The sequence below is a fragment of the Ahaetulla prasina genome, chromosome 5 (assembly GCF_028640845.1).
Source record: "Ahaetulla prasina isolate Xishuangbanna chromosome 5, ASM2864084v1, whole genome shotgun sequence".
NCBI classification, from domain to species: Eukaryota; Metazoa; Chordata; class Lepidosauria; order Squamata; family Colubridae; genus Ahaetulla; species Ahaetulla prasina.
In genome coordinates this window covers 138,062,826-138,090,222 of record NC_080543.1, presented here as the reverse complement: position 1 = coordinate 138,090,222, position 27,397 = coordinate 138,062,826, and the positions used below count along the sequence as shown (strand labels likewise).

General features: G+C 40.9%; 1 protein-coding gene across 4 annotated transcripts in view; it reads left to right on the top strand.

Moving 5' to 3' along the window:
* Window positions 1–578: 578 nt before the first annotated feature.
* The window catches only part of LOC131199109 (spondin-2-like), a 28,191-nt gene continuing 1,372 nt past the window's right edge, over window positions 579–27,397 (top strand). Inside the window, exons 1-5 of one of the 4 annotated variants that reach the window (XM_058184491.1) lie at window positions 579–632; window positions 22,943–23,002; window positions 24,015–24,240; window positions 26,294–26,517; window positions 27,159–27,350. In XM_058184491.1, coding sequence (XP_058040474.1) covers window positions 618–632; window positions 22,943–23,002; window positions 24,015–24,240; window positions 26,294–26,517; window positions 27,159–27,350 — 717 coding nt within the window. In that variant the 5' untranslated portion in view covers window positions 579–617. Of the gene's footprint in view, window positions 633–22,555; window positions 22,629–22,675; window positions 22,733–22,937; window positions 23,016–24,014; window positions 24,241–26,293; window positions 26,518–27,158; window positions 27,351–27,397 lie in introns of those variants that run through there. The other 3 variants (XM_058184490.1, XM_058184489.1, XM_058184492.1) reach the window with 3 other exon arrangements.

Genomic DNA, 27,397 nt, shown 5'->3' with positions numbered 1-27,397 from the left:
AGCCCTACACCCAAAAGAAGCCCTAATTAAGACCCCTTCCACTCCAGGATGCACAGCAAGGGTGAAATGCTACCGGTTTACTCCAGTTTGGGTGAACGGTAGTGATAAAAACTACCGGTTCGCTTTTACCGGTAGTAAAAAAAAGCTACGATCCGACGATTAGCTGTGCCGCACAGTTTAGCTTTGCTAAACTGTGCAGCACAGTGAAGCTAAATCATGTGGCCCCCCTCTAGTGAAGCTAAATCATGCGGCACAGCTGATCCCCCCCTCTAGTGAAGCTAAACCGTGCGGCACAGCTGATCCCCCCCTCACTGTTCTACTTACCTTCCCTAGCCTCCTTTTGGTGTGCACTGCGTGCATGTGCAGCCAGCGAACCGGTTGCGAACCGGTACAGATTTCACCACTGTTGCACAGGTAAAAGTTAAGCTAGGGTAGGGATGGGGGCGTGGAGCTGCCCTACTACTTGCCTTCGGATAATTGGAGCCAGGCCTCGCACACCTTGGCCCATTTCTTCTGCAGCCAGCAAGGCTTCCCTGAAGGCCTCTGTAGCCAATAACAGAGCTCTGGATTGATCAACTATCTGAAGCCGAAGAAGTTCCTGAAGGCTTCCAGGGGTGATGCGCACAAGTGAGGTGAGTCAGTGGACGACATTCCCACCCCCCAAAAAATAAGACCTGGTGCCTTTTTTGGTGACAAAAAAAATATAAGACAGGGTCTTATTTTTGGGGAAACTTGGTAGAAACAATCAACATAATCGTAAGGTACAAACAAATCATAATTTATTTATTTTATTTTTATTTATTTATTAAATTTTTATACCGCCCTTCTCCCGAAGGACTCAGGGCGGTGTACAGCCAAAAATAAAACACAAGATATATACAATTAAAACAACAATTAAAACATAGCAGATTATAAAAGGCTGATAATTAAAATTAAAATTTTAAATTTTAAAATATTAACAAAACCCCAAATTAAAATTCAACACTATTATGCCAGTCCCGCTTGAATAAATAAGTGTGTTTTGAGCTCACGATGGAAGGTCCGAAGATCAGGCACTTGACGTAGGCCAGGGGGAAGTTTGTTCCAGAGCGTCACTGCCCCCACAGAGAAGGCCCTACTCCTGGGGGCCGCCAGCCGACACTGTTTGGCAGATGGCACCCTGAAAAGACCGTCTCTGTGAGAGCGTACGGGTTGGTGGGAGGCAAAGGGTAACAGCAGGCGGTCTCGTAAGTACCCGGGTCCTAAGCCATAAAGCACTTTAAAGATGGTAACCAAAATCTTGAAGCGCACCCGAAAAACCACAGGAAGCCAGTGCAGACTACGGAGCAGTAATGTTACGTGGGAGCCACGAACGGCTCCTGTTACTACTCGCGCAGCCTCATTCTGGACTAACTGTAGCCTCCGGGTGCACCTCAAGGGCAGCCCCATGTAGAGAGCATTGCAGTAATCCATCCTAGACGTAACTAGAGCGTGGGTGACCGTGCATAAGGCATCCCGGTCAAGGAAGGGACGCAACTGGCGGACCAAGCGAACTTGGTAAAAGGCCCTCCTGGAGACGGCTGCCAGATGTTCATCAAAGGACAGCCGTCCATCCAGGAGGACGCCCAAGTTGCGAACCATCTCCTTTGGGGCCACTAACTCGCCCCCAACAGTCAGCTGCGGGTGCAGCTGACTGTACCGGGGTGCCAGCATCCACAGCCACTCCATCTTGGAGGGATTGAGCTTGAGTCTGTTTCTCCCCATCCAGACCCGTACGACTTCCAAACACCGGGACAGCACTTCGACTGCTTCATTGGGGTGGTCCGGGGTGGAAAGTACAGCTGAGTATCATCAGCGTACAGCTGGTACCTCACACCGAAACCACTGATGATCTCACCCAGCGGCTTCATATAGATGTTGAACAGGAGGGGCAAGAGAATCGACCCCTGAGGCACCCCACAAGTGAGGCGCCTCGAGGACAACCTCTGCCCCCCTGTCAAATAAGATACAAAGATACCAAATAGAAACCACATAGTCATAAGATACGAACAAATCATAAGATACTAAATAGAAACAATCCACATAAATCATAAGATACAAACAACAAAGTGACAGTCATAAGAAGCTAAGGAATTAAGTCATAGGAAAGATGAGGAGGATAATGGTAACACTATTTTCCTACTTTGTGGCTTGACGTCCCAGGGCATAAGACAGTGTTGTGGGAATTAGTTGTTCAACAGAGTGATAGCATGTGGCAAAAAATTGTCTTTGTGCCTGGTTATTGTAGGCTTTTATTGTGTATATTTCTATTTTTCCTAGTTTCACCTGTCCTGTTCCATTAATAAAGCATCCAGATCTAACCACACAGTCTGGTTTATTGACGGATAAATAGGTTTAGCTGCATGTCCAGCTGCACACAGAGTAACATGGACAGTAGCAAGGATGTAGCAAGGACAGAACAACAGGCTTCCTTCAACCTTTGGAGTAGGAACCATCTCCTTAGGACATGAAAACTTTGTGGTATGGAATTAGCTGGGGACTCAGGGTCAGAGACATAGAAAAAGGCAAGGCCAACTCCAAAAAGCAAAATAAAAAATGTCAAGAAGAAAGCTTCATGGACTTGTGTCATCAAGAACCAGCAGAGTCGACTCAATGAACCATATTAACAACAGTAATATAACGACAATACAAAGTGGTCAGGAATGCGGAAAGAAACTTAACAGTCATGCAAGGTTCTGTTATTAACAGAATAATTAAGTTGTGAGTGGTCCATCCCTGGAGTTTTTCAAGAAGAGGCTGGACAGCCATTTGTCCAGAATGTCATAGGGTCAGCTGTTGAGCAGGGGGTTGGACTAGAAGACCTCCAAGGTCCCTTCCAACTCCGTTTATCTGTGTCTGTATCTGTACAGCATCTCCTACTTGAGCAAACTAGAAGACCTTCCAACTTGATTATTCTGTAATTATCTAAGCTTTGAATTAAAATGACTCCATAAACGTAGCTTTGGTGGGGCTTTCATTCTCTCAACACAAGTTACAAACTCCATTTGCTGTCGATTGCCATCTCTTGTCGATTGCATTGGGGCATGAAAAAAAGATTTTCTTGTGTTAGACAATAGCACCATGTCTCTTTCCAGATGGACATAAATGACCAGGTTGCCTTAACATTTGCCGGAGAAAGTATTACTTCTTGTTCTTTCAGCTACCATAAATCTGTCTTCATTGCACCATTGCTAAAATTCCTTGTTGTTTATGTCACAGCTTATCAAATATTTTGAACTATTTTCTTTTGTGAACAACTTGGATATTTTTTTCCAAAAAAGAAAAGAAAAGAAAAACCCAGCCTTTTAATAATTGCTTTGTTTTGATTGCAAATGGTTCTTCCTTTGGGACTATTATTCCCTATTATTCTTTTCTTTGTCCTGATACATATGTTAAAAAAAAACAAAACACTGCAAAAGTTAAGAATGACATATTGACTAAGATTGAAGTTTGCCTCTGGTTCTTTCTCATGAGATAAATGCATAAATCTACGCCGGTTACCTCCCATCGACCAGTGCACTCTCCTTAGGGTGCCGTCGGCCAACCAATGTCGGCTGGCGGCCCCCAGAGGAAGACCGTTCTCCGTGGGGGCTCCGGCCCTATGGAATGATCTACCTGTGGGACTTCGTCTTCTCCCTGATCTTCGGACCTTTAAGCGCGAGCTCAAAACCTTTTTCTTTCATCAAGCGGGGCTGGCCTAATGATTAATTTTAATATTGAGGGGTTTTTAGGGGGTTTTAAGGGGTTTATTATGACTTTTTATTCAACAATTTTTAACATGCAGCCTATTGAATTAGATTTTTAATTGAATATTGTATTTTAAAATTTTTCGATATCTATGTTTTATTTATGCTGTACACCACCCTGAGTCCTCAGAGAATAGGTATAAAAATATGAAAAAGAAAGAAAGAAAGAAAGAAAGAAAGAAAGAAAGAAAGAAAGAAAGAAAGAAAGAAAGAAAAACCCAGCCTTTTAATAATTGCTTTGTTTTGATTGCAAATGGTTCTTCCTTTGGGACTATTATTCCCTATTATTCTTTTCTTTGTTACATATGTTAAAAAAAAAAACACTGCAAAAGTTAAGAATGACATATTGACTAAGATTGAAGATTGCCTCTGATTCTTTCTCATGAGATAAATGCATAAATCTACGCCGGTTACCTCCCATCGACCAGTGCGCTCTCATAGAGAGGGCCTCCTTAGGGTGCCGTCGGCCAACCAATGTCGGCTGGCGGCCCCCAGAGGAAGACCGTTCTCCGTGGGGGCTCCGGCCCTATGGAATGATCTACCTGTGGGACTTCGTCTTCTCCCTGATCTTCGGACCTTTAAGCGCGAGCTCAAAACCTTTTTCTTTCACCAAGCAGGGCTGGCCTAATGATTAATTTTAATATTGAGGGTTTTTTAGCGGTTTTTAAGGGGTTTTAATCTATTATGACTTTTCATTCAACAATTTTTAACATGCAGCCTATTGAATTAGATTTTTAATTGAATATTGTATTTTAAAATTTTTCGATATCTATGTTTTATTTATGTTGTACACCACCCTGAGTCCTCAGAGAAGGGCGGTATAAAAATATGAGAAAGAAAGAAAGAAAGAAAGAAAGAAAGAAAGAAAGAAAGAAAGAAAGAAAGAAAGAAAAAAGAAAAAAGTTGCTTGGTTACAAAGGACAAAAGAGAAATGAAGGCATCTTTGGGATGAGTTCCAGAGAGCTTTCAAATTCATCGTTTTCCACCAGCAAAATTGTTTTGTATTCAGTTAAGTCCATTGCCTACTTTCTTCGTTTACCATCAGAATAGTTTTCCAAAAACGGAATGAGTATTTATTTGTGAAATATTTATATGATAGCCTTTGATATGCTACAGTCTGCCTGTTGATCAATAATCTTACTCGAGGAAGGGGCTGGAGGCTAAAACATATGAAGAACAGTTGCAGGAATTGGGACATGTCTAATCTAGAGAAAAGAAGGAGTAAGGGAGACATAGCATCTTCCAGTATTTGAGGGGTTGCCACAAAGAAGAGGGAGTCAAACTATTCTCCAAAGCACCTGAGGATAGAACAAGAAGCAACGGGTGAAAACTAATCAAGGATAGAAGCAACTTAGAACTAAGGAGAAATTTCCTGACGGTTAGAACAATTAACCAGTGGAACAACTTGCCTGCAGAAGTTGTAAATGCTCCAACACTGGAAATTTTTAAGAAAATGTTGGATAACCATTTGTCTGGAATGGTGTAAGGTTTCCTGCCTGGGCAGGGGGTTGGACTAGAAGACCTCCAAGGTCCCTTCCAATTCTGTCGCTCTGTTAAAGATACTGAGTGAGGTGTAACAACTTTCAGTTCTGGGTCCTTTACTCTTCAAAATTTTATTGAAGGAGTAGAGAAAAATAGGGAGGGAGGAGCAATACAAACCAGGTTGAGAGAGCTAATATCCTAGAAGATAGAAAATAAACTTAAAGGTGATATTCAAAGAAGACTAGATAAATAAGATGGATGGAGCACAACAAAATTTAACAGAAGCAAATCAAAGAGATGCACTTAGGGGACCAAATCAAAATAGCAGGTTAGAACAGATACAGAGAATGACCAATTACCAGGGGGACCACGGGAAATTTACATGGGAGGAGAGGTTGAAGAAGCTGGGAATGTTTGACTGTGAGGAAAACAAACTGAAAAGTAAACCTGAAGAAGATCAAGACCAGTGGTTATCTTTATTTATTAGTGTTTACATTCTGTCTTTTGTTTGGGACCCAAACGTGTTTTCTATCACTCCAGATTCCAAGAGATGGATTAAAATGATGGAGAGATCCTGATAAGAAGAGAAAAAAAAACCTCTTCTTAACAATAAGATCATTTTACAATGGAATTAATTACTCCAGAAAGAGGGGGAATCTCTTCATTGGATGTGTTTAAATGAGATGATTTATTTTGGACTGGATAATCCTAGATTCTAAAATGATAATTCCTCCCACCTGCTTGTTTTAGAAGGCCTTCCTTCCTTCCTTCCTTCCTTCCTTCCTTCCTTCCTTCCTTCCTTCCTTCCATCCATCCATCATCATATCTCTCTCATCCATCCATCCATCCATCCATCCATCTATGTTGTGTCTTGCCCGCCCTCAGAGCAGCCGGGGCCTTCTTATCTGCTCCCGAACACGGAGGAATGTATGCCTCCCGGCCCCAGTCCTGGCTCCATGCCCAGACAAACTGTAGAAGAAGGAGCACCTCCCGGCCCCAGCCCTGACTCCATGCCCAGGCAAACGGAGCAGCTAGACCCCTCCCCCTCCTCCACAGCATGTGAGCCTGAGGAAAGTTTATTTCCAACAGCTGCTGATTGGAGTGACCCTCGCGTCAGAAGACTGGATAGGCGGAGGCAACAGAAGGAAGGGAGGGGCAGGCCTTAATGAGTGCTGAGTCATGGAGCCACACCCCATGGCCTATATAAAGGATCTGCTTTCTGGCAGTCTCTGAGTCAGGCAAAGTCGAACTTATCTTGCTGAAGTTACTTTCTGGTCTCCTGCCTGCTCTGAGGACTTTGCTAGGACTTTGGCAGAGCTGCAGAGGCAAGCCTGATTCGGATTTCCCTGACCCGGCCGTCAGCGGAGGAGTGGGACACGACAATCTATCTATCTATCTATCTATCTATCTATCTATCTATCTATCTATCTATCTATCTATCTATCTATCTATCTATCTATCCTCCTCCTTCCCTCCCCAAAAAAGTCAAGATGGCCCTAATGATGGGATCAAACCTCTCACGTCTGTCTATATATGATTGTCTGTCTGTCTGTCTGCCTGTCTGCCTGTTTGTCTCTGTCTCTGTCTCTCTCTTTAGAACTTTTGAATGAGAAATCGTAAAACAGAGCCGGCCTTGAAGGATTCTCATTGTTTCTTCAGTCACATGCCAAAACCATAAAGCTCTTTTAATGAAGCAATTTTAATGAATTGGCATCCAGGGTTGGGTTTTGTTTTTAGTGCTAATTGAGGATTTGATCTGAATAGCATTCTTCTTCTTATTTTTTCCCCATCTGCTCTTCTGCCAGTTAGAATTGGGCAAAGCACATATTTTAAAACTACCCCTGTCAAGTGAAACCTTTAACGAGTGAACGAATGCAAGAAAGACGATGGATGGGCCTTCGAAAAGACAGACAGACAGATGGTGCTTGATGAATTTGGTGCTGTCTTTCTAAAAGAAACGTTCAACCCGCCATAACGACGGCAAATTTATTATGTCGGGAAAAATCGTTCTTAGGAAAAAGGTTGACTGCATGCAAAGCTATCGGTCAAAGCTCCCTGGCAAAATCTCTGAAAAGCAAAATTACAATCAGAAAGCTTAAGAGGCGTTAAAGCCAGATGAATTCCATCTCATGGACTTGCTGCCCTGTAGGTTTCCAGAAATTCTTGCTGCAACAAGAAACTGGGTGAGAGAGACATGAAGAAAAGGCCTTGTTGAGCCAAACCTGGATCTCTTTTTATTTTCCAGATGGCTTTTATAGATCCAGTGCCCTCTGCAGAATATTGGAAAGCGAATGCCCTTGTACCATTGTTTGCCTGGAATTTTAGTTGCCACAATAACCTCTTGAAAATATAATATAATACCGTCTTTGGAGGTTCTCAGTTGTCTCAAAGGTGCTTTTTCAAAAGACAAATGGGCTGTTTTTTTCCCTCGAGGAAGAAGAAAAAGTATTTTCGCTTCTCATCCAAGAAGCTTCCTCGGTTCTGCCAGAACCGAAGAAGTTCCTTGGATGAGAAGCGAAAAGTCTTCCGTTCTAAAGTTTGAGTTTAATTCCACACCAAAGCATAGACATAAAATACAATTTTGGATAAGCGAGGGCCCTTGGCTTGAGTACTTCATATATCTTCCTGCTGATACGCAAGCAATTTTTGAAAATAAAATACTGCCCTGGAGAAGAAAATAATTTAATGTCAGCTCTGCAGAAATTTTTTTAGGAAATAAAATATACCCTGGCTGGGGAAAACGTTGGCTTGGAGTCCTGATGCAATTTGTGGAAATAAAATATTAGGCTGAGGAGTGGCTCTTAACTTGTCCTTGGCTATTAACCACGGTTTTCTCCATCTTCTCTAGCAGTTTTAAAGAATGTTGTTCTTTAAAACTGGGGGGGGAGGGAGGGGGGAAGGGGGTTTTGTGGGGGGGGAGGGGGGGAAAAGGGGAAAAATGTTTTTGTTTGTTAAAACTTTTTCAATTAAAAAAAAAAAGAATATTGTTTTGCTGGCCATTATCATCTTCTTTCTCCCAATAAAATGTGTGACAATTAAAAAAAAAACACCTTTGCAGTACAGAAGAAAGTTTTATTGCTATCTCCATCTCAGCAAAGTAGAGGTGAGGCTCTGTTGTTGTGGGGACTAGCAGAAAAACAGAATAATAGAGTTGGAAGAGACCACAGAGGTCTTCTAGTTGAACCCCCTGCTCAAGCAGGAGACCCTATACCAGAGGTCTTCAAACTTGGCAGCTTTAAGGTTTGTGGACTTCAACTCCCAGAATTCTCCAGGCAGCTATGCTGGCTGTGCTGTGCTAGCTGGAGAATTCTGGGAGTTGAAGTCCACAAGCCTTAAAGCTGCCAAGTTTGAAGACCTCTGCTCTATACCATTCCAGACAAGTTGGGGTTCAGATTCATTATACCTTAAACCAGGTATGTTTACTCTAACAAAGGGAAGGACTGGGGGTGATAGCAGTCTTCCAATATTTGAGGAAAGAAGAGGGGATCAACTTATTTTCCAATGCATTGGAAGGCAGGACAAGAAGCAATGAATGGAAACTAATCAAGGAGAGAAGCAACCTAGAAATTAGAAATTTCTTGACGATGAAAACAATCTTTGGAACGACTTATCTCCAGAAATTGTGTGTTCTCCAACCCTGGGGGTTTTCAAGAAGAGACTAGACAACCATTTGTCTGAAATTGTGTAGGGACTCCTACTTGAGCAGAGGGTTGGGCTAGAAGACCTCCAAGGTCTCTTCCAATCTGTTATTCTGTTATATTCATCCTATATCCAGTTTTAGTTACACCTACACTATCGTATTTGCTCTCTGTACTAAATCTTCTGCTTGTTTCCCATACTCCACAGATTAGTCTGCAAACATCTGAGCCTTACTACTTCCCTTCTGAAGTTTCAATGCTACAATCCTTTCCTGAGTATTCTTGAGTATTCCTGAGTATTCTTGAGTGTTCTTGAGTACTATCTTCTGATTACTTCTTTTAATTGGGATTAGGTTTGTAGGTATGGTTTTAAGAAATAGTCTCCCTTATACCCTCATTTAATTGGAAACCCTCTGTTCTGTCTCCGTCCTCACTCTGGAGTAACGAGCTGGCCTTCAGCCAGTGGATACACGGCTCTTATCAGTCCTGGCCGGGAAAATGCAGCTGCCTGCCAAAAAGTTCAAACAGATTAAGACTTCAGCTCACTTTGACACAGTTCAGCTAATTTGCTTCCCATAGAACTGAAAGCAGTCCCAAAACTCTTTATATATCCTGTGGGGTGGGGCTCCTGCCCCACCCTTCCCTTTGATGACGCTGCCTCTCTAATCTTCTGAAGCGTGGCTCGATCCAGGCTTGATTAGTATGGTTATCAGCTGCGTCTGTAGGCATAGCCTGAGGAAGGGAGGAATCAGGGGATGTTGGCCTCATTACGTCCTCCAACTGGCCTGGTTCTGGCTCCTGGATTCCAAAGGAATCGGTGCTCCTGAGGTAAGCCTTACTGGCTCTTCCCCCTCACTCTCAGAGTCACTTTCGGGCATGGGGCCAGGTTCAGAGGCTGGAGCCACAACACCCTCCAGATGATCTTAGATGACCTGAACTTGAATGACACGGCAAGTCAAGTCACAACACAGCACAGGATGTGAAGTAAGCTGAGACTCTGTGTAAACAATATTGTAAATACTTTTAGCACCAGCTTTGAGATAATCATCACCTTACGACAAGTTCTAAATGATTTGTAACTGTATTTTTTTTGTTATTCTCAGAGCTTTTTTGCATCCAGTGGAATGACTCTTCCTTTATTTACTGCCGCTCTGGATAAACTATCATCATTCATTTTGAAGAGTTGTATCCCAGTTCTGGGATGATGGACAATTCCATTGGTTGACCTAGTTTAAGGACATGAAATTTGATATTGAACAACCTCTAGAATGTGGTTAAAATCCCAGGGATTCACCGAACTTAAGAGTGGAGAACAAACTTTCTTTAATATTGGAATATATGTTGGAATGTATTTTGTATTACAACAACTACAGATGTTGCCGGATCCAATCAGGGTTGGTCACTGGGGCCAGAGCTTCTGCCTTCTAAGCTTTCGGACTCGCGCTGGAGCTCATCTTCAGGGAACGCCTTATCTAACCCTGCACCTGTTAACAGCGGTGTCCCCCAAGGCAGCGTTTTAGGGCCCACACTCTTCATACTTTATATAAATGACCTCTGCAATCATATTATAAGCAACTGCATTCTCTTTGCAGATGATGTAAAACTATTCAACACCACTGACAATGCTGCTACTCTACAAAAAGACCTTGACTATGTGTCAGAAGGGTCAAACAATTGGCAACTCCAAACCTCAACCAACAAATGCTCTGTCTTACACACTGGCAAAAAAAATCAGAACACAAAATACAAGCTGGATGGATACGACCTAACAGACGACCCTCACTCTGTCAAAGACCTTGTAGTACTCGTCTCAAAGGATCTAATTGCCAGAGCTCCCTGTAACAGCATTGCTAAAAAAGCACTTAGAGTTGTTAACCTAATCTTGCGTAGCTTCTTCTCTGGTAATATTGACCTGCAAACCAGGGCATACAAAACTTTTGCCAGACCAATTCTTGAATACAGCTCATCTGTCTGGAATCCACACTGCATATCGGACATAAATACAAGTCCAGAGATATTTCACAAGAAGAACTGTACACTTTATTTGATCTGTATGGATATATATATATATATTATTATTATATATATATATTAATATTAATATTATTAATTATTATATATATATATATATATATATATTATATAGTTACTTTCATGCTTATGCTTATATATGTGTTTATATATTATATATATATAAACAGCTGCAATCACACATTGCTCCCAGAAGCACGAAGCTGAAGCCTGAAGATGACGAATGAGACTTTAACGTCGCCAAGACACTTCCAATTTTATGCGGAGAAAACCCAAATAACCAAAGCCTACATACAAACACCTGAAAACCTCAGATACATATATATATATATATATATATATATATATATATATATATATATATATATATATATATATATATATATAGCCACAGTTCCTGTCCTATTGTTTCCTTTCATTATATCCAATTGATACAGTTATTGCATGCTTATGCTTATATATGTGTTTATATATTATATAGTTACTTTCATGCTTATGCTTATATATACTGTTGTGACAAAATAAATAAATAAATAAAATAAAATAAATAAAATGTGAACCCTCTGCTACCATTTCTATATAATAAAACAGAATTTCTAACAGGTTCTGGGCCCAGGAGCAGAAATGAGCTTGAGGCGCCATTCTGGGTGGCTGCCAAGGCTTCGAGCTCCATTGTATCTTCCAGGACCAAAGTCCCATTGTCCCGGTTCTTTTCTGCTTCACAACGACAATCTTCTGAGCCGGCCAGTTTCTTTTCCCGACAACCACACTGCTTGTTCCCACAGCAGCCTCGGCAGATGCACCTTAAAATGTTCTTCCTGACTCAGGGCAATTTTGGCCGGTGCTCTTCATCTTCTAAAGCTTCCTCTAATAGTTCCTTTGATTCAAAGATGAGGGTCTTCAAGAGCTCATTATATCTATCCATTTTAGTTCAGGAACAAGTGTGACTCATATTTGGTGGCTCAGACTGCTAAGACAGTCTGTTACTAACAGCAGCTGCTTGCAATTACTGCAGGTTCAAGTCCCACCAGGCCCAAGGTTAACTCAGCCTTCCATCCTTTATAAGGTAGGTAAAATGAGGACCCAGATTGTTGGGGACAATAAGTTGACTTTGTATATAAATATACAAATAGAATGAAGACTATTGCTAACATAGTGTAAGCTGCCCTGAGTCTTCGGAGAAGGGCGGGATATAAATGCAAATTAATATATATATATATAAACACAACACTTTTTTCCCTTCTTTTGCTCAGATAATATTTACAATCTGGATTAAGTGGTGTTTTCCCCCTTCTCCTGAACTGCGGAATTCATGCCTTTTTCATCTTTATTGTCCTTCAGCTTCATTTGACTTAGAAGTCTATCTTTTCTTTTCTTACCTGTAAATGAGGAATAAATCTTTCCTCTGGATTTATTCTAAAAGATTGTGCCGCTAACAAGATTGAAGAAGCATAAGAATGCTCAATATTTATGTCTGATTTTTTTTTTTTTAAGGCAAGCTAGGGAAAAAAAAATCTGCCAAGGAAGTTTTAATCTTTTTAAAAGATGGTTCTTCTTCTCGGAATGGGATTAACAGAAGAGAAAAATGATGACCTACTTTTTGGTCTTGCAAAATAAGAACCAGGTCAGCCAAACTGTAATCATCTTTTATGGTTTGTATTTTGGTTAGTAGCCTCTTAGTCTAGAAGAATCAAAAGTTGGAATTAAGATTGCCGGGAGAAATATCAACAACCTCAGATATGCAGATGATACCACTCGAATGGCAGAAAGTGAAGAGGAACTAAAGAGCCTCTTGATGCGGGTGAAGGAGGAGAGTGCAAAAGTTGGCTTGAAACTCAACATTATGAAAACGAAGATCATGCTCTCGGCCCTCTCAATTCCTGGCAGATAGATGGGGAAGAAATGGAGGCAGTGACAGATTTTATTTTCCTGGGCTCCAAGATCACTGCATCACTGCAGGGGTGAAATCCAATTTTTTCCCCTATTGGTTCTGTGGGCGTGGTGGCATGACAGGGGAAGGATATTGCAATATCCCCATTCCCACCCCACTCTGGGGCCAGCCAGAAATGGTATTTGCTGGTTCTCGAAACTACTCAAAATTTCTGCTACCAGTTCTCCAGAACCTGTTAGAACCCCTGGACTGCAGCCAAGAAATTGAAAGACATTGCTCCTGGGGAGGAAAGCTATGGTAAATCTAGACAGCATACTAAAAAAACAGAGACATCACCCTGCCAACAAAAGTGCATATAATCAAGGCTATGACTTTCCCAGTTGCAATGGATGGCTGTGAAAGTTGGACTATAAGGAAGTCTGAGCGCCAAGGAATTGAGGCCTTTGAACTCTGGTGCTGGAGAAGACTCCTGCAAGTCCCTTGGACTACAAGGCGAGCCAACCGGTCAGTCCTAGAGGAGATCAACCCTGACTGCTCTTTAGAAGGCCAGATCCTGAAGATGAAACTCAAATCCTTTGGCCACCTATGAGAAGGAAGGACTCACTGGAGAAGAGCCTCATGCTGGGAAAGATTGAGGGCAAAAGAAGAAGGGGACGACAGAAAACGAGGTGGCTGGATGGAGTCACTGAAGCAGTTGGCGTGTGCTTAAATGGACTCTGGGGGATGGTAGAGTAGAAGAAGGCCTACAACTTCGCAACTAACAACAACAAGCGTTTTAATCAGAAATACACAACGGACAAGCACAAGAAATTCACTCCCTTTTTCTATCGTATTGCAACATAACTAAAAACGTACATACAAACAAAACTTAATGCTGAAACTTAAATGCAAAATGAATTAATGCTTAATGCTAAATAATGTGTTATTGTTCCTGCTTTGTATCCAAAGGTCTTCTACAATGTGTCGTCTTCATGAAACAACTAAGAGCCAAGAATTTAAGGAGACCTGGGAAGAGTCATTGTCCCAAAAGTTGGGAGCTGTCAAACTTACCTCCAATATTGGTAGCTCAGCCTTCTGATGAAGGACACCAAGCAACAGGTACATAACTGGGTCGAAACCTGCAGAAGGACACCAGAAAGTAGTAAATAACTCTTTGTGACTCTTTGCTGTTCTACCTAAACCTTTTGGATTTTTGCCACCAAGTTTGGCTTCCCTAATCCTGAAGCCTTCCAAGTTAGGAATTCCTTAAGAATGGATCATTACAGCTCCTGGTTCTCCTTGCATCTGGAGGTTTAATCCTGCATAGAGCCTTGATCTACACATTCACAGAGCCAATTTGTTTATTTATTTTGGCAAACTCTTAATCTCTATGGAGTGCCAACGTAGGGTGCTCATATCTAGTCTAACAAAGAACAGGATTAGAGGGTGCCATGGTAAGCATCTTCCAACACTTGAAGGGCTGTCACCAGGAAGAGAAGGTTGACCTATTGTCCAAACCACTTGAGGGTAAGACAAGAGGTAACAAATGGAAGCTTATCGAGGAGGGGTCCAAACTTGAATTAAGGAGAAATTTCTTGACAGTGAAAACAATGAATCAGTGGAATGGCTTGTCTTCTGAAGTTCAGGATGCTCCATCACTGGAGGTTTTTAAGAACAGATTGGGCAACCATTTGTCCAATGGTTGGTAGACCTCAATGGTATTATAGGGTCTTCTGCTTGAGCAGGAGGTTGGATTGGAAGACCTCCAAGGTCCTCACCAACTCTGTTGTTCTGATATTGGTGTTGAAGAGAAGGAAGGGGAGAAAATTGACGTTCCTCAGAGAATTTGGACATCACCCACAAATATAGCCAAGGGTAACTGCAACTGTGAGCATGCAAGATATCTGCAAACAATGGGTGGACTTTTGGTTATGTGGCCTCCATCTTCACTTTTGGGACATTCCTTCCTCCCCCAATGAATTCTCCTCTTCAAGGGCTGCCCTTTGCTCATTCGCCTTCAGAATATCTGGAACAACCAACTTTTGCCATTCTTGGCAGAAAGCAAATGTAGGTGAAAGATTGCGAAGACGATGGAAGCCAAGATGGATAACCTCATGAAATGGAAAGAAAAGAATGGAATGAAACCCAAAATGCACAAACTGTAATCAATCTTTAGGTTTAATCACAAACATATTTGCGATTTTCTGAGGCTTTTTAGCTGGAAAATGCTGGCGGAGGCCACAATGACTCACCACTGTGATGTAGTTACAGAAAGACAGACTCATTTCTTGTTTGTTTTCTATCAAGAAAATATTCTACTTCATAAGTTAAATATCTGGCAGAGAGAGACGGAACTTAGAACATTTGTAACCAACACTGAACTCTTTGTGTTACTACTAGGTTTATTATATCCTGGAAATGGCTGCCTTAACATAAATTGTTTGGGGCTTTTAACATTAACAGATTAACAGAGTTGGAAGAGACTTTGTAGGTCATCGTCTAACCCCCTGCCCAAGCAGGAGACTCTATACCATTTCTGACAGATGGCAGTCCGGTCTCTTCTTGAAAGCCTCCAGGGATGAAGGTCCCACAAATTCCGAAGGCAACTTCTGTTCCACGGGTTGATTGTTTTCATGGTCATGGAATTTCTCCTTATTTTTAGGTTGAATCTCTCCTTGATCAGTTTTCATCCATCATTCCTTGTCTGGCCTTCAGGTGCTTTGGAAAATAGCTTGACCCCCTCCTCCTCTCTGTGGCAGCTCCTCAAATACTGGAAGGCTGCTATCCTGTCTCCCCTGGACCTTCTCTTATCTTTTCTTTTATGTACACTGAGAGCATATGCACCAAGACAAATTCCTTGTGTGTCCAATCACACTTGGCCAATAAAAATAAAAAAAAATTCTATTCTATTCTAAAAAAAAAATAAAAAAAAATTCTAGACTAGCCAGGCCCAGTTCCTGCAACCGTTCATCTTAGGTTTTATCCTCTAATCATCCCCTCATCATCCTGGTTGCTCTTCTCTGCACTTTTTCCAGAGTCTCAGTTCTGCTGAGTTGAATTCTGCTTTTCATTTTCTGAACACTCCATAAAGATATTTTTTTTCTGTTGGCAAAGGATCTTCAGCTGATGGGGTCTAGTAGAAGTGGAAGTGGCCCAGTGGGCTCCTTTTCTGCCAGGGCCCTCACCCTCTGGGACCTTGTGCCCCTCAAGCTGAGAGCTGCCTCCATCCTCCTGGTCTTCTGGAAGGGCCTGAAAACCTGCCTCTCTTAGTTGGCCTGGAGGCCGCCCTGATGAGGACAAGGCATTCTGAAGATGGTTAGTCAACTGACAAGAGGATCCCACCTTCGCCCAGCTTATGTATTGACTCCTGTTTTGTCCAGTTTTTGTTAAATTTTAATGCTTTTGTTTTAACATGTTCATATTGTATATTATTGTTTTTATGCTATTGTGAGCTGCCCAGAGTGAGCTTGGAGGTGAGACTGCCAGCCTATAAATTGAAATTAATAATAATAATAATAATAATAATAATAATAATAATAATAATAATAATAATAATAACTCGTATCAACCATTAGCACCAGTCAATCGTATGTGTGACACGTTTTTAAATGTTCAGTTGACTGAGTTTCATGTTTAATGAATAAAAGAGATGATATTATTATTATTATTATTATTATTATTATTATTATTATTATTATTATTATTATTATTATTATTATTATTATTATTATTATTTATTGACATTGTGGTACCAGGAGACGCCAGAGTCGAAGAAAAAGAACTGGAAAAAATCACGAAATATCGCTACCTGGCCATCGAAACTACGTGATTATGGATGAAACATGTCACAGTGATTCCCATTGTCACCGGGGCACTTGGTACCATGTCCAAGAATTTTATAGGATGCATCAACAAATTGCAGCTTCCTGCAATAACACCAGTGGAACTGCAAAAAACTGCACTACGTGGAACATGGTACATCTTAAGAAAGTCCTTGGTTGATACCTAGGACGCTGGCAGCAACCCCTATCAATCATTAGCACCAGTCAATGGTATTTGTGATGCATTTTTGAATGTTCAGTTGACTGAGTTTCATGTTTAATGAATTAAGTAAATAACAACAACAACTACTACTACTACTACCATCTGCCTGTAGCAAAGAACTGGTGGGATCATAAGCCTGAAAAAGTGACTGAAAATGAGCATGCAAAACTACTGTGGGATTTCCGAATACAGACTGATAAAGTTTTGGAACACAATACCCCGGATATCACGATTGTGGAAAAGAAAAAAGTGTGGATAGTCGACATTGCTATACCTGGTGACAGCAGAATCGATGAGAAACAATTTGAAAAAGTCACCAGATATCAAGATCTGAGAATCGAACTGCAGAGACTCTGGCATAAACCAGTGCAGGTGGTTCCAGTGGTACTCGGCACACTGGGAGCTGTGCCTAAAGACCTGGGCAAGCACTTAAAAGCAATTGGCGCTGACAAGGTCACCATTGGTCAGCTGCAGAAGGCCACCTTACTGGGATCTGCTCGCATAATTCGCCGATACATCATGCAGTCCTAAACGCTTGGGAAGTGTTCGCCTAGTGATCTGTGATACGAAATCCAGCATAGTTATCTCGTTTGCTGCGTATACTGTCATTTTGTGTAAATAATAATAATAATATTTCCCCTCACCATTCAATTCCATATTCAGGACAATGATAAGTGAAAATGCTTTTGCTGGATCTGGCTGTTTTGGTCCAGAGCTTTCCTGGGTGAAGCCAGCTGGCATCTCTTGAGGGTTGCTACTCATTCAGAAACGAGCAGCACTTAGTCTCCCTGTTTATTCCCACAGCAGATTCCTCTGCCTTGTTGTTTAGATAATCCTCCTCCTTCCTTAATTGAAGCCAAACCATGTTGCCGCCTGTAAGGAGCTTTTCAAAGGAGAGTTTCTACTTCTGGAACATGTTAAATTCTGTTTAAACTGATTTACGTAATACAAAAAAGGATTTTAACTTGAAGAGTGTTAGGAGCAGAAGTTAAATATACAAACACATTGCGCACTCCTTCTTAGTCCCATGGAGCACACGATGCCGGAGTTGTGCAACAAGAATTCTGGTTTATTTTACCAAAGATGATGGAGAGCGCCGGTAGGTCTGCTTTGGACAGAATTAAGATGATAAGAGAGCCCGTTTGCTCTTCTGAAAGGCACTAGGCCAGAAACCAGAGGCTGGGAGTTCTAGTCCTGCCTTAAGCATGAAAGCCAGCCAGGGGTGACTTTTGGCCAATCTCCAGGAGACGAGAAGTTCTATTATTGTTCTTGTTGTTGTTCTGCAAAGCAGAAGTCAGGGGTGCCCCCAGAAAAGTCAGGCTGGCCGTAATGGTGGGATTAAAGCTCTCTTGTCTCTCTCTGTGTTTGACTTTCTGTCTCTGTCATCCATCCGTCTGTCTATTTATCATCTATCATCTCTGTCCGTCCGTCCATCCATCCATCCATCCATCCATCCATCCATCCATCCATCCATCCATCCATGTAACTATGTATTTATCTATCGTCTGTTTATCTATCATCTATCATCTCCCTCCGTCTATCTTTCTATCTATCTATCTATCTATCTATCTATCTATCTATCTATCTATCTATCTATCTATCTATCTATCTATCTATCTATCTATCGTCTGTCTCTCTATCTATCATCTATCATCTCTGTCTGTCTATCTATCTATCGTCTGTCTATCTATCATCTATCATCTATCATTTCTCTCTGTCTGTCTGTCTATCTATCTATCTATTGTCTATCTATCATCTATCATCTATCATCTATCATCTATCATCTCCGTCCGTCCATCATCTATCTATCTATCTATCTATCTATCTATCTATCTATCTATCTATCTATCTATCTATCTATCTATCTATCTGTTTATCTATCATCTATCATCTCCCTCCGTCTGTCTGTCTGTCTGTCTGTCTGTCTGTCTGTCTGTCTGTCTGTCTATCTATCTATCTATCTATCTATCTATCTATCTATCTATCTATCGTCTGTCTATCTATCTATCATCTATCATCTCTGTCTGTCTATCTATCGTCTGTCTATCTATCATCTATCATCTATCATTTCTCTCTGTCTGTCTATCTATCTATCTATTGTCTATCTATCATCTATCATCTATCATCTCCGTCCATCCATCATCTATCTATCTATCTATCTATCTATCTATCTATCTATCTATCCATCATCTATCTATCTATCTATCTATCTATCTATCTATCTATCTATCTATCTATCTATCATCTCTGTCTGTCTATCTATCTATCGTCTGTCTATCTATCATCTATCATTTCTCTCTGTCTGTCTGTCTATCTATCTATCTATCTATCTATCTATCTATCTATCTATCTATCTATCTATCTATCTATCTATCTATCTATCGTCTATCTATCTATCATCTACAGATAAAGCTGTAAAGCTACAGGCATGTTTTGACTGCACTGATTGGAATATTTTTAAAGATACCTCTGCAGACCTGGATGAACTCACAGATACTGTAACATCATATGTCAGCTTCTGTGAAGACCTATGTGTACCTACAAGGAACTTGCGAATACACAGTAATAACAAACCTTGGTTTACACCTAAACTTAAGCAGCTACGACATTCCAAAGAGGAAGCCTACAGAAAAGGTGATAAAATGCTGTACAATCAGGCCAGAAATGCACTAACAAGGGAGATAAGAGCAGCAAAAAGAAGCTACTCTGAAAAGCTAAAGAATCAATTTTCAGCAAATGAACCAGCAAACATGTGGAAAACTCTTAAAAATATCACCGGCTATGGCAAACCTCCTTCCCAGGCTGAAGGTAATCAACAACTGGCAGATGACCTGAATGAGTTTTACTGCAGGTTTGAAAGGAAACTACAGCCACCTATCTCCACAACCCCATCTCAGACACACCAACAACAGCCAAGCCTCCTACAACTGACCCCATTTCATTGGGTTCACAACCCCTAGTGATCACAGAAAAGGAAGTGCAGGACCTATTTCACAGACAAAAGCCAGGAAAAGCTCCAGGCCCAGACAAGGTAACTCCTTCTTGCTTAAAAGTCTGTGCTGACCAATTGGCCCCATCTTCACCCATATTTTCAATAAATCACTAGAGATGTGCTATGTTCCTTCTTGCTTCAAACGCTCTACCATCATCCCAGTGCCAAGAAGCCCACCATCAAGGAACTGAATGACTACAGACCAGTTGCTCTAACATCTGTAGTCATGAAAACCTTTGAAAGGCTAGTGCTTTCCTACCTGAAAACCATCACGAATCCGCTCTTAGACCCTTGCAATTTGCATACCGAGCAAATAGATCAACAGATGATGCTGTTAATATGGCTCTGCACTACATCCTACAACATCTTGAGTCTCCAAAGACCTATGCAAGGGTCCTTTTGTAGACTTTAGTTCAGCATTCAATACCATCATTCCAGACATTCTTCTAACTAAGCTAAACCAGCTACAGGTACCGGAACAGACTTGTAAGTGGATCACAAGCTTCCTAACAAACAGGAAGCAGCAGGTGAAGCTAAGCAAGATCACATCAAATACCTGTACAATTAGCACAGGGGCCCCAAGGCTGTGTGCTCTCCCACTTCTCTTCTCTCTGTATACCAATGACTGCATCTCCAATGATCCATTTGTTAAGCTACTGAAGTTCGCAGATGACACAACAGTGATTGGTCTCATTCGAGACAATGACGAATCCGCATATAGCCGAGAGGTTGAACGACTAGCCTTGTGGTGCAACCAAAACAATCTGGAACTGAACACACTCAAAACCGTAGAAATGGTGGTAGACTTTAGGAAAAACCCTTCCATACTTCCACCTCTCACAATACTTGTCAACACAGTATCAACAGTAGAAACCTTCAAATTTCTGGGTTCTATCATATCGCAAGATCTCAAATGGACAGCTAACATCAAAACATCATTAAAAAGGACAACAAAGAATGTTCTTTCTGCGCCAACTCAGTAAGCTCAAACTGCCCAAGGAGCTGCTGATCCAATTCTACAGAGGAATTATTGAGTCTGTCATTTGCACCTCTATAACTGTCTGGTTCGGTTCTGCAACCCAACAAGAAAAACACAGACTTCAGAGGATAATTAGAACTGCAGAAAAATAATTGCTACCAACTTGCCTTCCATTGAGGACCTGTATACTGCATGAATCAAGAAGAGGGCCGTGAAAATATTTGCAGATCCCTCGCATCCTGGACATAAACTGTTTCAACTCCTACCCTCAAAACGACGCTATAGAGCACTGCACACCAGAACAACTAGACACAAGAACAGTTTTTTCCCGAAGGCCATCACTCTGCTAAACAAATAATTCCCTCAACACTGTCAGACTATTTACTGAATCTGCACTACTATTAATCGTTTCATAGTTCCCATCACCAATCTCTTTCCACTTATGACTGTATGACTATAACTTGTTGCTGGCAATCCTTATGATTTATATTGATATATTGACCATCAATTGTGTTGTAAATGTTGTACCTTGATGAACGTATCTTTTCCTTTATGTAACACTGAGAGCATATGCACCAAGACAAATTCCTTGTGTGTCCAATCACACTTGGCCAATAAAATTCTATTCTATTCTATCTATCATCTCTGTCCGTTCATCATCTATCTATCTATCTATCTATCTATCTATCTATCTATCTATCTATCTATCTATCTATCTATCTATCATCTATCTATCTATCTATCTATCTATCTATCTATCTATCTATCTATCTATCTATCTATCTATCTATCTATCTACTCTGTCTGTCCATCATCTATCTATCTATCTATCTATCTATCTATCTATCTATCTATCTATCTATCTATCTATCTATCTATCTATCTATCTATCTATCTATCTATCTATCTATCATCTCTGTCTGTCTATCTATCTATCTATCGTCTGTCTATCTATCATCTATCATCTATCATCTCTGTCTATCTATCTATCGTCTGTCTATCATCTATCATCTATCATCTCCGTTCATCAACTATCCATCTATCTATCTATCTATCTATCTATCTATCTATCTATCTATCTATCTATCTATCTATCTATCTATCATCTATCTATCTATCATCTATCATTTCTCTCTGTCTGTCTGTCTATCTATCTATCTATCTATCTATCTATCTATCTATCTATCTATCTATCTATCTATCTATCTATCATCTCTGTCCGTCCATCATCTATCTATCTATCTATCTATCTATCTATCTATCTATCTATCTATCTATCTATCTATCTATCTATCTATCTATCTATCTATCTATCGTCTATCTATCTATCATCTATCATCTCTGTCCGTTCATCCATCTATCTATCTATCTATCTATCTATCTATCTATCTATCTATCTATCTATCTATCTATCTATCTATCTATCTATCGTCTATCTATCTATCATCTATCATCTCTGTCCGTTCATCCATCCATCCATCTATCTATCTATCTATCTATCCATCCAACTATTCCAACTCTATTATTCTGTATTCTGTAAGTCAAACTGAGTTTAAGTAGCATCCAGAATAACAGCAAAGCCTCCGAGTTCTGCACGCAGACACATGCACCGAGTTTGCTCCGTGTTTTCCACCCTTCCCCCAGATACAACTCAGGAATGAGATGACATGGACATTGCAACCTCTTTCCACCACAGCCCCTAATTTCTCTGGAGGTTTCCTTCCCTTTCCTAACTCAGAGATAAGCTTCAGATCCATCCGAGGGAGGGATTTTAATCAGCTTTTGGGAAAGGCATAAAACTTAACACGACAATATGCGTCCAAGAAAGGTTTTGTGCTTGAATCAGCTTTTCCCCCTGCAACTTATGGGCACTGGGGCCAGCGTGGAGAAATGCCATCCATCAAAACCCTTGAAGGCGGAGGGGGCAAACTTGTAGGCTAGCAAAAGTTGAAATGTAGTTCATTCCTGCAGTTTTTCCCCCCACAGCTGGCACACCACTCATAGTCACAAAGCATGCAGATGTTTCCAGCAGCACAAGATGTGTTCAGGGAGCCGGGGGGTGGGGGGGGAACCACTGCCCCGCTTGGACTAAAGGGACTTTTGCAGGCATAAATAGCGAGATTTCCTCTCTTCCCCTTGCAGATTTTGCAGCTGGGAGACAAAGGAAGTTCTTCTAACAACCTCAGAGCCTCAGGAAGACCCGTAAGTGAAAATGGTCTGTATTAATGATTAATGTACAGCGATTACAGCTCAGCCGTTGTGTATTTATGCTCTGCTCTTAAAGCAGAAAAGCTTTTTTTAAAGGAAGGTTAAACTTTAGTGTTTTATCTTAGCAGTTCAGGTTTCTTTGCCTTTATTCAATTCTGGGTGTTTTCTAAAATATTTCCTTGCCATTAGGTGATGAATTCAAGTTGGAATGAATTAAGTGAGCATTCGGTGTTTCTTTATATTATTTTTACACAAATATGTCTTAGACAGAAAAGTAAAAAAGAAGGCAGCTATATATACATTCTGTATATTTCTACTGAAACAGTGGTGACGAGAATAAACCACATTTATGATTCTAATAAGATAAGAAAATCAAACCAGCCTATTATCAATTATTAATATTATTATTATAATCAAGGACAAAAGCAGAACTAAGGAGAAATTTCCTGACAGTGAGAATAACAATTAACCAGCGGAACAACTTGCCTCCAGAAGTTGTGAATGCTCCAACACTGGAGGTTTTTAAGAAGAGTTGGATAACCATTTGTCTGAAATGCTATAGGGTTTCCTGCCTGAGCAGGGGGTTGGACTAGAGGACCTTTAAGGTCCCTTTCAACTCTGTTATTCTTTTATTACTGACAGTTAGAACAATTAACTAGTGGAATGACTTGCCTCCAGAAGTTGTGAATGTTCCATAAAACTGGAGGTTTTTAAGAAGAGATTGGACAACCATTTGTCTGTAATGATAGAGGGTTTCCTGCCTGAGAGGGGGCTAGGCTAGAAGACCTCCAAGGTCCCTTCCAACTCTGTTATTTTGTAACTCTGTTAAATAATGAAAGTAACCTTTTCCCCTTTGCTTGGATTTTTTTCAAAAAAAAATATTCTGGGTCTCAAGTGATCTCTGTTGATTTCATGGAGCATAGGTAGAGATGTCACATTTACTTGTGGAATCCACTAATTGTGGTTCTTTTTCATTTGTGTGTTTGTTTTAACTCCTATTGGCAAGGATATGGGAAACTCACTACTTATGTCTGGTTCTGACAAGACAATCGCAACACTGCTGGTTGCACTCTTGAGTTGTGTGGATTGTGTTCCCCTGGAGGGAGATACCCTGTGTGGTGCAGAGGAACCAACGACCTACAGCATTGTCTTCACGGGGAAATGGAGCCAAACAGCTTTTCCAAAGCAGTACCCGCTGTACAGACCCCCAGCACAGTGGTCCTCACTCCTAGGTAAGAAAGAGCATCCACAGGGGGATGAGGAGGAGTCTTCTCTGATTCTTGGTGATCCTATGGACCAGATCTCTCTGAGTTGTTCTATGCTCTGGCTGGAGTCAGCTTTGATGGTGTCCAGCCACCATCTTCTTTGATGGCCTGGTTTCCTTTTACAGATGATAGATAGATAAATAGATGGATGGATGGATGATAGATAGATAGATAGATAGATAGATAGATAGATAGATAGATAGATAGATAGATAGATAGATAGACAGATGGATGAATGGATAGATAAATAGATAGATAGATGGATAGATATAGATATAGAGATAGAGATAGAGATAGAGATGATAGAGATAGGTGATAGGTGATAAGTGATAGGTAATAGATAATAGACATATAGCGATACTGTAGAGATAGAGATAGTGATATAGAGATAGAGATAGAGATGATAGAGATAGATAGATAGATAGATGATAGATAGACAGACAGACAGACATAAAATCATGATGACGATGATGATGATGATGATATTCATTCAGTAGAATCCAACTCTTGCGGTCTCTCCACACTTTCCAGTCTTGCCCTACTTCTTTGAGTTGTCCTCTGCTCTGCCTGGGGTCATCTTTGATGGTGTGTAGCCACCGGGTTCTTTGGCGGCCTGGTTTCCTTTCACCGCTAACTCTTCCATTGCTTTCTCCAGTGAATTTCCCCCGCATGACACGGCCAAAGTAAGTGAGACACCATTTGTGATTTTTCGTCCAGTGACATGTCTGGTGTCACATGTTTCAGTACTTGCTTGTTGGTCACTTTTGGTGTCATGGAACCCAAAGAAGGATTCTCCAGCACCACAGCTCAAATGAGTCGATTTTTTTCCTGACTTGCTTTCTTAAGGTCCCACTTTCACAACCAGAGGTAGCTACAGGGAACAAGATAGAGCAGACCAACTTGCATTTGATGTGCTCGCTTTCCCATGTTCAGCTCATGTTCATCATTGCTGTGGGACCCAGTGCAATCCGACATGTTATTGCTGGGCTGCATTCACCACTTTGAATGTCTTCTCCCAAGAATGTCCTACTACAGGGCAGTAACAAAAATCAGTATGGCAGGCATGACCGCTGTGCCAGAACTCCAGTCTTTCTGAATAGTAGTTGAGGCTGCCATCTTGACTTTTTGGCCGCTCCTGGGGGACATCCTTACCTCCTCCTCCTTCTCTTGCTGGTTCTTCAGCTACATCCAAATTCACATCTCTGAGAGACGGCACCAAATACACAAACCTGGAGGGCATTTGCAGCTGGTTCTCCTTTTCTGCAGCAGAAGTCAACCCCATGGACCTCCCTTCCAGGAAGAGAAGACAGAGCCAGCAAAACTTTATGAAGGAAACAATTTGGAACAGAAATTATAACTTAACCAGATCCGCAAAATATAAAGAAAATCAATATAAAATTTTTTGCCGTTGGTATTTGGCACCCTCTAGATTGGCAAAAATATATCTAAATTTTAATCCCAAATGTTGGAAAAGTGGACAAAGGATAGGTACCTTCTTGCATATATGGCGGTTGTGCTCTGAAACGATAAAATATTGGATGAAGGTACAGAGTCGGATACAGGAAGTAACAGGCTTCAAGATAGAATATACACCAGAATTGTTTCTTCTAGGAATATATTTCCTTTCCATTATTATTCTGCACATGATAACTGAGGCAAGATTGGCCTTTGTTCAATGTCGGAGAAGTCAAAACATACCCTCTGAAGTTTTAATAATTAAAAAAAGTATTGGACTGCACCGAAATGGACAAAATGACTCTTGAATGGAAAGGATCGATGGATTCGGATTTTTACATAATATTGGAGAAATGATCCAATTGGATTGAAAATAGAAGGAAAAAAAAGGGGGGGGATAGAACTCTAAATGGAATGTAAAATTAGTATATGTATAATAGGAGGATATAAAAAGGGTTACAGTCATGTAAGTAGTGAATAAGAATTGTTTAACTGTAAATAAATAAAAAAGCTTTATGAAGGAAGTAATTCCAAATCTGCCTTTTGTGTGTCTCGTCTTCGACAGGTGTGGCCCACAACTCGGACTACGTCATGTGGAAGGCCAGCGGCTATGCCAGCAACGGCATGCGTGAGTTGGTGGAGAGGGGGGAGCCCTGGATGCTGATGAAGGAAATTGAAGCAGCTGGAGAGAAAATGCAAAGCGTTTATGGAATCTTCTCTGCTTCTCCTGTGGTCACCGGAACAGGACAGACCTCAACTCTCTTTGAAGTTGACCCAGGTCATCCCTTAGTAAGTTGGAAGTATCTCCTGGCCTTTGCTTTGTAAGGAGCGGTAAAGCTGCAAACGAACTAAAGAACTATTTGTCCATTATACTTAAGATGGGCAGTTATTATTCTTTAATTACGGTTGCATGAATTTGCAAGCAATTAAATTCAAGCAGCTGGAGATATCTCGACTTGGCATTTTCTCCCGTAGTTGATTGCGCTGAAGATTAAAGACCGTGCCTTTCTCCCACCTGTTTTATGACCATAAAACGGCCGGATTATTTGGGGAAACCTTTTAATTCATGGAGAAGGTCGTCAGTGAAATATAACTCATTACTAAGACCGCAGCTCTCAGATTCATGCGGCAATGAATTCAACTTTATTAAAATAATGCTTCACTTTATATTACTTATAGTCTGGGAAGTTTAATCTATCACACCCTACTGAGCATCTCTCTGTTTTTATTGCCAACTCGCTTTGAACTTCGCGGGAAAGTAATATTTCTTCTTTTGAGTTGAAAATAACTTGAAATAACTTGAAAATAATTAACGTCTTGATTGTCCTAATTCTAGCATGTGGTTTATTAAAACGATATTAATTAGAGAGAGAACTATGCTCACTCCATCCAGTTTTTTGAAGCCAAGGATATTTCCCCTAAATATCCAGGTATCCCTTGCAGTACGAATCGTGCCTAGCCCCGACTGGTTTGTGGGGATTGAGAATTTTAATTTGTGCGACAAGAGCGGCTGGAAGAACCACGTCTCCATAGACTTATTTCCATATGATGCCGGAACGGATAGCGGCTTTACGTTTTCCTCCCCCAACTTCGCCACAATCCCTCGTGAGACAATCACGCAAGTAAGTTTCTTGACTTTATCAACTTTTGGGGTGATCCATTGCGTGTC